Here is a 13,711-nt window from a genome sequence, read left to right on the forward strand (position 1 = left end):
TAAGAGCAGGTTATTTGTAACTCTAATGAGAGCAGTCTCAGTACTATGGGGTGGTCTAAATCCTAACTGGAAATCCTCACAGATATAATTTTTCTCTAAGAAGGAATATAATTGTGACCTTTTCTAGTATCTTTGACAGAAAAGGGAGATTCGAGATCGGTCTGTAATTAACTAGATCTCTGGGGTCAAATTGTGTTTTTTTAATGAGAGGCTTAATAACAGCCAATTTAAAGGTTTTGGGGAAAGATCCTAATGACAATGACAAATTAATAATAGCCAATAGAGGATCTATGACTTCTGGAAGCACCTCCTTTAGTCATTTAGATGGAATAGGGTCTAACATACAGTACATGTTGTTGGTTTAGCTGATTTAGCAAGTTTATACAATTCTTCCTCTCCTATAATAGAGAATGAGTGGTGTGACAAAGCACCTGTTTGTCACTGCTGAGGGAGCGGCACTGGCCTGAGCACACACTTACACACACGCATACACTCAATTTACTCTCCACGCCCCCCCACACCTGTTATTTCTGCGTTCGGCGAAGTGAGTGCACCCACTGAACCGATCACCCACGGACATTTCTCCACATCACAGTTTCCACCATCGCATACCCATTCACCTCACACACATTATCCGCATCTTGTCTTTTGTCCTTGTGTTTACATTCGAGTGTTTGTTTGTTTGTCAGGAAGTAGTCGGTCTTTCGGTGGGTGAACGCTGCGTTGGCCAAACCGAGCGGTCAGAGGGCGCCTGCTTTTAAAGGCACAGAGTGCGTTGTGCGGGCGCAGTGCCGCCGGAAGCCGGCGAAACCATCGGCGAATATCAAATGTGTAAACATACCTGAATACTTACCTGTTGGTGAGTGATGCCAAAGAAGGGGCGAAGTCTGGCCTATAAAAAGGGAGGCTAGACTCACACATAGTTGCTTGTTAACCAAGTCGGCGAGAGTGTTACAGTGGTACCTCAAGCAAACCCTTATTTTTTTTGTATATTGTGGTTATGGTGTGTGTTTGTAAATATAGTTTTCATCTTTATTTTTTCTATTTGTTGTTACTTTGGTATAGTTTTGTGCACACCTGTATATATTCTTCACTGTGGACCGTCTGGATTATTGGCACTGTAAATAAATTACACGCTGCACGACAGTGCTGTGCGAGTGAGCTATCGTTTTGTATTTTCACGGACGCACGTTCCCTTTTTCCCCTCCCCCTGAAGCGAGTCGTGGTACTTGCTTCATCACAAGTGGAATCTGATGCAATACTGTAGGTGACGGCTGCATGGTTACAATTTAATTTCTAATAGTATCGATTTTGGAAGTAAAATAGTTCATAAAGTCATAACTGCTGTGCTGTTGGGAAATCTCAACACCTGTTGATGCTTTATTTTTTGTTAATTTTTAATTGTATTGAACAAATACCTGGTGTTGTGTTTATTTTCTTCTAAAAGAGATGAAAAGTTTAATGCTTTTCTGTAATATAGGGTACTTTCCCGCTAAGCAATACGAAATGCCTCCAGTTTATTTTTCCTCCAGCTGCGCTCCATTTTCCGGGCTGCTCACTTTAGGGTGCGAGGGTACTCATTATACCACAGTGTTGGACTCTTTTCCTTAAGCGTAAAGGAGCAACCAAAGCAGTCTTTTGTGGTAGAAGTGATGGTTCTACCATATTTGTAAGAAGGAGTTGAATTTACAGCTTTAGCTATATGGAGTTTACACAAGACTAGTTCACGAGTTCACACTTACATATATTTAGCACGAGTAAGGTAATGCGTATTTGGCGAGTATAGTAATGCGTGATTGGCGTGCTGTCCAGGGAAGAGCTCCGAGCTCGGGAATGGTCCGAACCCAGAGTACCCCCCTATAGTGTGGTGAGAACTCTAGTGGTAAACTCTTGAGTGGAGAAGGGGAAGGTGGAGGGATACTGATTAACTGTCAAATGAATAGAGGTATGTCAGCTGTATTTATATCCGTGCACTGATTAACTTGAGTGTGTTCCTCTTGTGTTAATTAGGCTAAGTATCTGACGTGTTCCTCCCGAACTTTAATAAAACATAATTTCACAAGTTCACACTTACATATATTTAGCACGAGTAAGGTAATGCGTATTTGGCGAGTATAGTAATGCGTGATTGGCGTGCTGTCCGGGGAAGGGCTCCGAGCTCGGGAATGGCCCGAACCCAGAGTACCCCCCAAAAAGCAATTACAGTAAGTGTTGGACAGCCGCCAGACTAAGATCCCCCCAAAATATGCACTGAGATCTGGCGGGAGCTAGTTTCGAGAAGTCGCCTGTATGGCGGGCCGGTGGAGCCTACGTGCTCCGTGGGAGCGGCTTGTGGTATAGGATGGGTAGGCCCCACGGCTGCTGGTATGGACTGCGCGGTTCGGGGCACCCAGTCGGGAGGGCTTGAACCAATGCTCAACGGTGTGCTCACTACGTTGGAATGGGTGAGCCCGGCCGGCCGATGGAGGAGCAGAGTGATTGTAGCCCTGACCAGGAGGACCCGAGTTGCCTTGAGTGGAGCAGCTCACGAAGTCAGCGTACAGGCCCTACTGGCCGTCAGCCCCTGCTAATCAGAGGACAGAGGGCGGGTATCTGACCGAGAGGGCCCATGAAGCCTCCGACTGGAGATCAAGACTCTGGACATCGGACGAGTGGGTCCTATCGGCTTGGCAGATAAAAAAGAGTTTAGGATGTCCGACAAGGAGGGCTCTCGCAGCATCTGATGGAAGATCGAGACACAGGACATCGAACAGGTAAGCCTCGCCAGGCGGGGGAAAAGATGTGAGGTTTAATTGGGAGGGTTCGGACCGCATTCGGCGGCAGGACGAGACCCGTGGTGTTGGACGGCTGGGCCTCGCTGCCCGTCGGATGGAAAAGTAGGGTTGGGTGGCCGGGAGACTATCGCTGACGCCCGACGGGAGATCAAGACTCACTGTGTCGGACGGGTAAGCATCGCCAAGCGTGGGACTTGAAAGGTTGTCTGGCCGAGAGGCTCTTGCCGGCATCTGTTGGGAGATCAATACTCACGTGTCGGATGGTTAAGCCTCACAGGAGGGCGGACTGAAAAGTCAAGATTGCGGTCGACAGGGATTCTATATTCGTGGCACGAACAGACGGAAAAGGTACGTTTGTCGGATAGGTAAGTATTGCCAAGTGTGGGACTTGAAAAGGTAAGTTTGTCTGACTGGGAAGCTCTTGTGGCATCTGACAGGAGATCAATACTCGTTGCATCGGATGGTTAAGCCTCTCCGGTAGGCAGACTGAAAAACCAAGATTGCTTGACCGGGCGGCTGTTGAAGCGTTCGACGAGAGTTCGATACTCGCGGCGCGAGCGGGTAAGATTTGCTGGTAGTCAGACGGAAAAGGCAAGGTTTGCTCGACCGGCAGGCTCTCGCCGGCATCCAACGGGAGATCAAGACTCATGGCATCGGACGGGTAAGCCTCGCCGAACGTAAGACAGAGAGGTAAATTTGTGTGGTCGGGAGGCTCTCGCGGCATCCAAGGGGAGTTCAATACTCACTGCATCAGATGGTTAAGCCTCGCCGGTAGACTGACTGAAAGGCCAAGATGGCTTGACCGGAAGGCTGTTGTAGCGTTCAACGGGAGTTCAATACTCACGGCACGAGTGGGTAAGCATAACATATTCAGAAGGCTCTTGAACGTAGGATGGAAAAGGTAAGGGATGAGAGGACCGTAGGACAAAAAGGTACAATTGATGGGCTGGGAGGCTTTTGCGGCGTCTGACAGGAGTTCGATACTCACGGCATCAGACAGGTAAGCCTCACCGGTAGTTGAAAGGAAACATTCACTCAACCGGGAAGGCTCACGCAACATCTGACGGGGGTTCTGCACTTGCGGCATCGGATGTGAAAGCTTCGCCTGTGGTCGGACGGAAAAGCGAGGTTTGGTTGACCGGGAAGCTCTCGCGGCATCCGACGAGAGTTCACTACTCACAGCGTCGGATGGGTGAGTCTCGCCAGTAGTTGACAGAGAAACGTATTGCTCCACCGGGAGCGCTCTTACAGCATCTGACAGGGAGGTCAATACTAAGGATAATTTGAGTCATCTAAAAGGGGTAGATGCTATGATGATTACTTGTGATTGTAAGTCAAATCCAATAAGTTGTTTCTGATAACGCGTCCGAAAATATTGGTGCTGTTTGCATCCGAAAGTTAAGCGTACGAGGAAATAGAATTTACTGTGCTAGCGTACCCCAAAGGCATGGCTTTGGAAGCTGAGGTGATGCCAACTTTTGCGAGGTGCTAAGACCCATGATTTTATCAAATGGATTGCATGATCAATGTCCTACCACTGGGAGAGAATTCGTCGAGGGGAATCGAGGTGTTTATGCTTGAAACGGAGAGTTATGTGGAACTGACAGATCGATTAAGAAGGCGTTTCTTACCCAAGAATTTTCCTAGCAGCCACTCCAATGGGCTAAGTCTGAGACAGCGGTCATTGAAAGGCCCGATCATGAACCCTCATTTAATTTGTGCCTATGGGGGAAAAGATGAACAGATTATTTCAGTGACATGGCAGAACGTAAAGAAAAACACAGAAAAATGGCAACTTTTGATGTCCACATACGATAATTTACGGTTGTTGCGGCACTTCTGTCTTAAAGAAATGGCCAAATATTAAAGATTAAGTGGACATTTGAAATAAATGTTGTTAAACCGAATGAGGATTAGATCGCACGGTGACATATAGATGATTGTCGGGCCATTGGAGCCCTCTGTAGGCTTTTGATGTAAAGCGTATGTACATTATATTGCTTAATACATTATATTAAGTTTTCAACAGAACCATATGTTACTTACTCTTGATACTTTATACAAACGATTATTGTGGCCTGTTGTGGCCTGAAATGCATCTGTTACCCAATTATTCGTTAGTGACGGCCTTAGATGAGGGGTCTATGCCTGCACCTGCCAGGATCCGTGCTCGGATGTTGTAAGCCACTAGCGGTGGTTCCGAGCCAACAGCATTTGCTGGGACGAGCAGTGATGTTGCTGTAAAAGAGGATATTGTGACTTTAAATGGATTAGAGAGCTGTGAGGGAGTGGAGCAGGGGCCGCAATTTCCAGCGGAGGCAGCTTCACACTTAATATTGGGCTTGAGGTGGGAAACTGATAGAAACTTAAGAGAAAAGGGAGTAAAAGAAAGAGATTTTTGGGTCTGTGTTTCGAGTGGAGGTAGTTTTACGCTTGCTTCACCTGCTGTAGGCCACAGGAAGGGAGTCAGGAAAAACTTGTGTAGCCTGCTCTGCTAGCAGAGGTAGCCTTACGCTAGTGTCTGCAACGGGAGCTGGAGGCCTACGAGAAAAGTTAAGTCGATAGAGTTCAGAATGTCTATGAATGCTGATCCTAATGCATCTATTTAATTGTCGACGTGGATATTAAAATCACCCACAATTAGGACTTTATCTGCAGCCAGCACTAACTCTGATAGAAAATCAGCAAATTATTTAATAAAGTCTGTATGGTGGCCTGTATACAGTAGCCTGTACAAACATAACGGGGGATTTATCATTAATACTTTTTTCTCTAGATAATATTATATGAAGCATCATTACTTCAAAGGAGTTATACGTAAAGCCTGTCTTCTGTGAAATACTGAAAAATTGCTATAAATTGTAGCAACACCTCCCCCTTTGCCTTTTGGACGCGGGGGCTAGACTCGTTTAAAATAATGTATTCATCTGGTTTTAGCCAGATTTCTGTCAAACAGAGCACATCTAGTTTATGACCAGTGATCATATCATTTACAAAAAGCGCTTTCATAGAAAGGGACCTGATATTCAATGAGCCAAGCTTTATCATTTGTTTCTGTGTGTTATATAAATTTTTCATTTGTTGAACATCAATTAAGTTCAACAAAGGGGGAAGTCGTGGCCTAATGGTTAGAGAGTCAGACTCGTAATCGAAAGGTTGCAGGTTCGAGTCCCCGGCCGGCAGGGATTGTAGGTGGGGGGAGTGAATGTCCAGCGCTCTCTCCACCCTCAATACCACGACTGAGGTGCCCTTGAGCAAGGCACCGAACCCCCAACTGCTCCCCGGGCGCTGCAGCATGGCTGCCCACTGCTCCGGGTGTGTGTTCACGGTGTGTGTGTGTGTGTGCATTTGTTCACTACTCACTGCTGTGTGTGTGCACTTGGATGGGTTAAACGCAGAGCACCAATTTCGAGTATGGGTCACCATACTTGACAATACGTCACGACTGACTGACTGAAGTTGTTACTCATGAATTGGTTTGGATTTTTTTTTGTATTTTCTAGTTCGGGGAACAGACACAGTCTCTATAGTGTGATATCTAGGTGAAAGAGTCTCTATGTGCTGAGAATTAACTGACTTCTGTGACGTGTGGCAGCTAGCAGATGGTCGGTTTAGCCAGTCTGTCTGCCTCCTACTGGGCCCCAGTTAGTCAAGTACGAACTCTAAGACTATGTGCCATATTTCTAGAGAGAAGAGCGGCACCACCCCAGGAGGGATGAAGACCATCTCTTTTCAACAGGTTAGGTCTGTCCCAAAAACTCGTCCAATTGTCTATAAAACTTATGTTATTCTGTGTTATTCTGTGGGCACCACTTAGACATCCAGCCATTGAGTGACGACAGTCTGCTATGAATCTCATCACCCCGGTAAGCAGGGAGCGGGCCAGAGCATATTACAGTGTCTGACATCGTACTTGCAAGTTCACACACCTCTTTAACATTATTTTTAGTGATCTCCGACTGGTGAAGTCGAACATCATTAGCGCTGACGTGAATAACAATCTTATTGAATTTGCATTTAGCATTAGCCAGCACTTTTAAATTTGCCAAGATGTCAGGCGCTCTGGCTCCCGGTAAACATTGGACTATGTTGGCTGGTGTCCCTATTTTCATGTTCCGTACAATAGAATCGCCAATAACCAGAGCACTTTCATCAGGTTTCTCAGTGGGTGCGTCACTGAGTGGGGAGAACCTGTTTGATGTTTTGATCGGAATGGAAGAGTGGTGTTTTGACCCGCGACTAGGCCGACTGTCAAAAACTCGGCCTCTGTGGCCCTCCCTGAATGCCACCGGAGGGCACCATCACTGGAATATTAACTGAACTGCATTTCCCACAATGCTCAGTACCTGAGACTGATTGCGGCACAGGTGTTTTCCATCACTGTTTCCCCATATAAGCTGCAACCTCCAGTAACGCTTCGCGAAATCTTGTATTTCCCCGGCTTACACCTCTGAACGTTTATTCTTTTAACGTTTATTTATTCTGTTTATTCTTGGACTGTTACCCGACTCTGTGATTCTCTGCTACCTGCCTTTGTGACCCGATCTCTGAACTGTTGTTTACTTCCCCTGTCTGCCGCCTGCCTCGACTCAAGTCTGGTTATCGTTTATGGATTCTGATCTATCTCTGACACCACTGAATGATCCCTGCCTGTTTGACCCTGTCTTATTATTAAAGCTGCAAATGGATCCCCGTGCCTCAGACCCATCATTACACCGCCTCACAGTCACCCAGTTGCCCTGCTGCATGGGCTCTAATACCGGAACCGAACTATGTACAGGACTCCCTGAGCTAGTCGCATCCAAAGCCGTATCTACAGCCCTCACATTCTTACTGTCCTCAACTAAAGTTTGGATGCGTGTCTCTAGTTCTAAAACCTTCTGTCAGCCTAACTATTTCCCTGCATTTATCACATGTGAAACCCTCGCTTCTGACAGAGAGAGATAAACTGTACATGTGGCAAACAGTGCAAACAACAATAGGAGGAGAAGAAGCCATTACTCACCGTGATTGATGAATGATACCGACTTAACTTACCACTGTTGTTTGATGAACTCGTGAAAAACGGAGTGAGAGAGAAATGAAACGGAGGGAGAAAAAATAAAACTGTAATATACGCGAGTAGAAACACTTACGACAAGCTAACCGGCTAACAAATGCTAACGCGCTATTATAAAGGTTTTAAACTGCTTCTATCACATCCTTGTCTTTATTGTTCATATTTTCTGCGTATAATTTTGCTGGCTTCTGCAGCAGATCACACTATAAATAAATGCATAATCGCTTACTTATGTCCTCCGTGTTTACTTCTGTATAATAACGCACTGCACAAGTGTTGCCAAATCCACATTTTCACCCCAGAATTGGGCTACTTTTTCCACTGTTGCCGCAGGTTGTTTTTCAACTTTGTGGGTTGACGCGACCCAATTAAAGCGATATTTACCCCCTTAACATGGTAGGGCTAGTTTTGGACTAGTTTTGAGAAGCAATTGGGTGGATTTTGTTGTGAAAATCTGGAAACCCTGTTCATTTCGTTCTTTTGCACATGCGAGTCAGTTCAGAACCATGATTTGTTCGCACTGTAAAACTGATATTGGCCACATTTAACCCTCTAAGCGTCAAAGTCGCAAAATTGCGACAAGACGTCATACTTCATGAAATAGGCTGCAGTTCCTATTATGGTGTAATATCTCATTTGTATTCCCTTCCACTAGATGGCAGGCATGTAGTACTTCGATTCTAGACCAAAATTGTTGGAGGAAATAGCAGAGCAAGTGACCTATGGTGTCATTGATGCGGAAGCAGTTCAGTTCATAGCGTCTGAGTAAATTGTGAGATTTGTGAGAGAAAATCGCCAAATGGCTAATAAAACGTTGTACTGTGAGGATGTGTTGCAAATGTTATTGGCCGATTCTGACTCTGAAGGGGAATATTTGCCTTTTGGAAATGACGATCGGCCGTCTAATGATCGCGCAATGGTGCCGCTGCGCAAGGCGCGATCGTTCACAAAGCACAAACAAGTGATCATTTCAACACTTTGCCCAACGGGGATGGGGGTGACAGGGTGGACGTGGTCGTAGTGTCCATAGGAGAGCTGTTGCTCTCTGATAATTGGCCAGATTGCGCCGTTTGTTCTGATCGTGCGCGCTCTAAGTGCCGCCGGCAGACAGTACAGCTGCAGTCAGTATGGGGTAGGTCTGTGCGCTGTGCCATGCAATGAGAGGTACCATACTCTCAAGAACTATAAACTGTCACATAGATACCTGATTGGACAGATAGCTGGTCAACTGATCAAAAAATAGGCACATGTATTTTACTATGGCACAGTAATATAGTAATAATTTACTGCTTTCTCCTGTTTTTCTGTTGATTTTCTCTTTTCCTGATCATTTGGAATGAGGATAAAAAGACAAAAAAAACAAACATGCAGATAAGTTCAAACATCCATTCAATATCTATTATTTCCTTAATATTACTGATGAACTGATCAAGAAGTAGGCTACTGTTCACATGCGTTTTACTACTATATAGTATAGTAATATAGTAATAATTTAGTACATTATCATGTTTTATTGTTGGTTTCCTCTTTTCTGATCATTTGGAATGAGGAGAAAAAGACAAAAAAACAAACATGCAAATAAGTTCAAACATCCATTCAATATCTACTATTTCCTGAATATTATGAAATTCAAGAGGGACCACCCCCTGATGACGTCATAAAATGCAAATTAGATGAGTATATTTACACCCTACATAAACTTTCAGTCATGCCCAACATTTTTCTAATTTACAGTAGATCTCTATCTTTAAGCCCTTTCAAGCCACAAGCTTTTGAAATCTTGATGTCAAAATCCAGCATTTTTTCCAAAAAAAACCCTGGCGCCTAAAGGGTTAAAACAACAATATGAATGGCTATACAAATAAATCTGATCTGAGAAAAAAACTCGAGCACTAAGGCTCGCAGTATGAACGTAGCCTTAAACTCCTGGGATATTGATCTGGTCAGTTAAGTAGCAGAGGGTGTTGTTAATCAGTTTCAGCTGCTTTGGTGTTGATGAAATTAACAACAGGTGCACTAGATGGGCAACAATGAGACAACCCCCAAAACATGAATAGTTTTACAGGTGGAGGCCACTGCCAGAAGGTTTGCTGTGTCTCCCAGCTCAGTCACAAGGGCATGGAGGTGATTCCAGGAGACAGGCAGTTACTCTAGGAGAGCTGGACAGGGCCAAAGGTCAAATGCCAGTCTAGCTCCACGGTGCCGGGCTGTGAGCACAGGGCCCACCGGAGAATGTCAGCCCTCAGGCCACCCTCATGAAGTCTGTTTCTGATTGTTTGGTCGGAGACATTCACACCAGTGGCCTGCTGGAGGTAATTTTGTAGGGCCCTGGCAGTGCTCATCCTGTTCCTCCTTGCACAAAGGAGCAGATGCCAGTCCTGCTGATGGGTTAAGGACCTTTTACGGCCCTGTCCAGCTCTCCTAGAGTAACTGCCTGTCTCCTGGAATCTCCTCCATGCTCTTGAGACTGTGCTGGGAGACACAGCAAACCTTCTGGCAATGGCACGTATTGATGTGCCAGCTGGAGGAGTTGGACTGCCTGTGAAACTCTGTAGGGTCCAGGTATCACCTCATGCTACCAGTAGTGACACTGACACCAGCCAAATGCAAAACTAGTTAAAAGCAGTCAGAAAAGATGAGTAGGGAAAAAAATGTCAGTGGCCTCCACCTGTGAAACCATTCCTGTTTTGGGGGTCGTCTCATTGTTGCCCATCTAGTGTACCTGTTGTTAATTTCATTAACACTAAAGCAGCTGAAACTAATTAACAACCCCCTCTGCTACTTAAATGGCCAGATCAATATCCCAAGAGTTTAATTGACTTCATGCTATACTCTGCTTAAAAAGTGTTCCTTTAATTTTTTGGAGCAGTGTACTATCAAAGCAGTTGCTTGTAGCTGAACATCTTCACAAGTGTTAGTCTTTCACTTTCATTACCATCTGTACAAAAGGGGAAAACTTAGGAATAATTTTGTACTGTAATATAAACATGGAGCATGTAACATATACTGCAGTGAATTATAAACAGTAGAGAGTGTTTTGTAAAGAAATGTAGAAAGTAGAAAACACTGTACAATGCTCCCTGTTGTTAGTGTTTTAGATTGATGTGTTATGAGTGATAAAGTGTGTTTGTTTGGTGAAAACCTTTGCTAGTGTTATGGAAGAATGACTTGATTTGAGGCATTAATGAAGTGTTTTAGTAGTTTTAGTGCACTTTGAATTGAAATGATCTGCTGTGTCAAGTTGAAAGATGATTAGAAGAACTGTGTGACGACTCTTGGAAAAGGTGACTTTAGTATTGAGAAATGTGTTCTAGCGGCTGTAAAAAACTGTAAAATATGTTTTTGAACTTCACATTTAGCTTCAATTTTATTTATTTTAAGAACATTAAACGTATTGAGAGTCTCTTACATTTACAGAAAAAATAGATGACAGTAACATGTTAATATGTTCAGAAGGCTGAATGCGTTCTACCTCTAACCAGCAGACACTTATTTTGTGCTTTTGTTTCTATTTATTATCTATAATTTGTGATTTTATCCTGCCCTGTTGCTTTCAAACTGTGTTCCTTTTTTATTATGTTAAAAGTGATATTCATAACCTTTATATTTTTGTCACACAATGGAGAGCAACTATACATTTAAAAATATTTGTTCTTTAATAAACTAGCCCTGTGTGTAACATGGGTATTTCATGTTTATGCAGTAGTAAAAAAGAAAACTTTTTTTTCAAGTTAAGGCAAACTATTCAGGTATATGTTAACAAATAGTAGAGTATTCTTGTGGCTGTTACTAATAAAATCAAAAGTGTGTGTGTTCCAGGCCCTGCAGCGTCTGAAGGCAGTGTGTGTGAGGGTTGCTGTCGGCCCGTGTCTTACGGAGACGTGTACGGTGGCTGTAGTGGCTCATTTTCTGCTGGGTTTGCCCTGGATATGGAGCTTCATGCTCGGGTAACATCGTTCAGTGTTTGTCTCCTGTCAGTTTTCATGGTTCAGAGGTTTGAATTCATTCAGACTGAAGAAATGAAAGGTCTGACCGGAGAATGCTGTGTATAGTTTCGTTCTGGCTGCTGTTTCTCCGGCTGTGGTGGTTCCGTCTATGCTGCTTCTGCAATTGGAAGGATTTGGTGTTCAGAAAGGAGTTCCCACGCTCCTGATGGCTGCTGGGAGCTTCGACGACATCCTCGCCATCACTGGATTCACCACAAGCCTGGGCATCGCCTTCGGAACCGGTATCACACACACATACACACGCTCACTCTAACACACACACGTTTGTTTTTGTGAATTGTGGGGACATTCCATAGGCATAATGGTTTTTATACTGTACAAACTGTATGTATTGTTGCTCTACACCAGTGGTCGGCAACAGGCGGCCCGCGGGCCAAAAGTGGCCAGCCAGCAATAATATCTGGCCAGCGCCCGTTGCCAGATTATTTAGATAGCGGCTGGTTCTGAAATAGATCTGCCATGACAGCAACAGTTACTCACAATCAGAGTATGTGAGCAGAGCGCGAGTGGAGAGGTGTTATTTTGAATGGAGCGAGGAGCGAATTTTTTAAAAGTCGGAGCGTTGTGGTTTTCACTCGCTCCAAGAGTGCTTCATCACGAGTGCAATTCATGCCAACAACCCATAATATAACTGCATATTTAGCAAGAATTCACATGTTAAACATATTTAGCTAGCTAGATAGAAAAGGATCACTCAAATCAGAAAGAATGTGAAGGCTATGATGATATTTCTCAAGTTATATTTCTCAAGGAATTTATTTGTTCCTTCTGAATATTTTCAGCTGACAGTTGACTTTTTTTTTCTCAGAATTGCATGATATAAACTCGCAATTCTGAGAACATATCAGTCTTTTTCCCCTCTCAAAACTGGACTTTAACTCGCAATTCTGACTTTATATCTCACACTTCTGTGGGAAAAAAAAGTCAGAATTGTGAGATAAAAAGTCGCAATAACCTTTTTTAATTTTTTATTCAGTGGCGGAAACGGGCTTCCATAGAACCGTGATATTTCAAACATACTGAAATAGTTTAGACGCGGAGCTATGTTTCTGATATCAGTGAGCATGGAGTGGAGTGGGAGCGGAGTGATTATACACAGAGTAACAGCTCACTATCTGTTACAAAATACACTGTAACAGTCAGTCAATTCTGGTTGCATTTTCCATCAATTAATATCTTAAATTATCCTTTGACAATGTTCTGGCCCGCCATCTAGTGGTGAATTTTTTTTGGCCCGATGCCAAACTTACTTGCCTACCCCTGCCCTACACCAACCCTACACCAAAACGTTCCCCTTACAGCAAACTTTCTGGATTTTTACTTTCTCAAAAAAACTCACTCTGATTTATAAGCCTTTTGAAATATGGGGACACGGGGAAATGTCCTCATAAATCACCTTCTCCTTGTAATACCTGTGTCATTATACAAATTTCATTTGTCACAAAAACACACACTCACACACACACGCACACACAAGCACACACACACTCACAAAGACACACACACAAGACAAGGCAAGGTAAGTTTATTTATATAGAACATTCCATACATAAATAATAATTATAAAAAATAATCATAACAATAAAAACAAGGAATTTGACTAAATGATTACATAAAATACAGTGCAGTGAGTTGGGACATAGCACAGTGATTGTGACTTATTGACACTTTATTTTCCTTTTTTTGATATTGTGCAGTGCTTTGACACAATTTGCATTGTAAAAAGCGCTATATAAGTAAAGGTGACTTGACTTGACTTGACAGTGCTCACCGGCCTTCCAAAGAAGACCATTAGACAGCTGCCGCTAATCCAGAACGCTGCTGCCAGGATTCTGACTAGAACCAGAAAATCTGAGCATATCACACCAGTC

General features: G+C 43.8%; 1 protein-coding gene across 1 annotated transcript in view; it reads left to right on the forward strand.

Moving 5' to 3' along the window:
• Nucleotides 1-13,711, forward strand: part of LOC306860734 (sodium/hydrogen exchanger 9B2) — a 50,215-nt gene that overhangs the window by 14,869 nt on the left and 21,635 nt on the right. The window contains exons 6-7 of the mRNA XM_079402600.1: nucleotides 11,653-11,780; nucleotides 11,886-12,061. Coding sequence (XP_079258726.1) covers nucleotides 11,653-11,780; nucleotides 11,886-12,061 — 304 coding nt within the window. The remainder of the gene's footprint in view (nucleotides 1-11,652; nucleotides 11,781-11,885; nucleotides 12,062-13,711) is intronic.

This window comes from Barbus barbus, assembly GCF_936440315.1.
Source record: "Barbus barbus genome assembly, chromosome: 41".
Classification (NCBI taxonomy): Eukaryota; Metazoa; Chordata; class Actinopteri; order Cypriniformes; family Cyprinidae; genus Barbus; species Barbus barbus.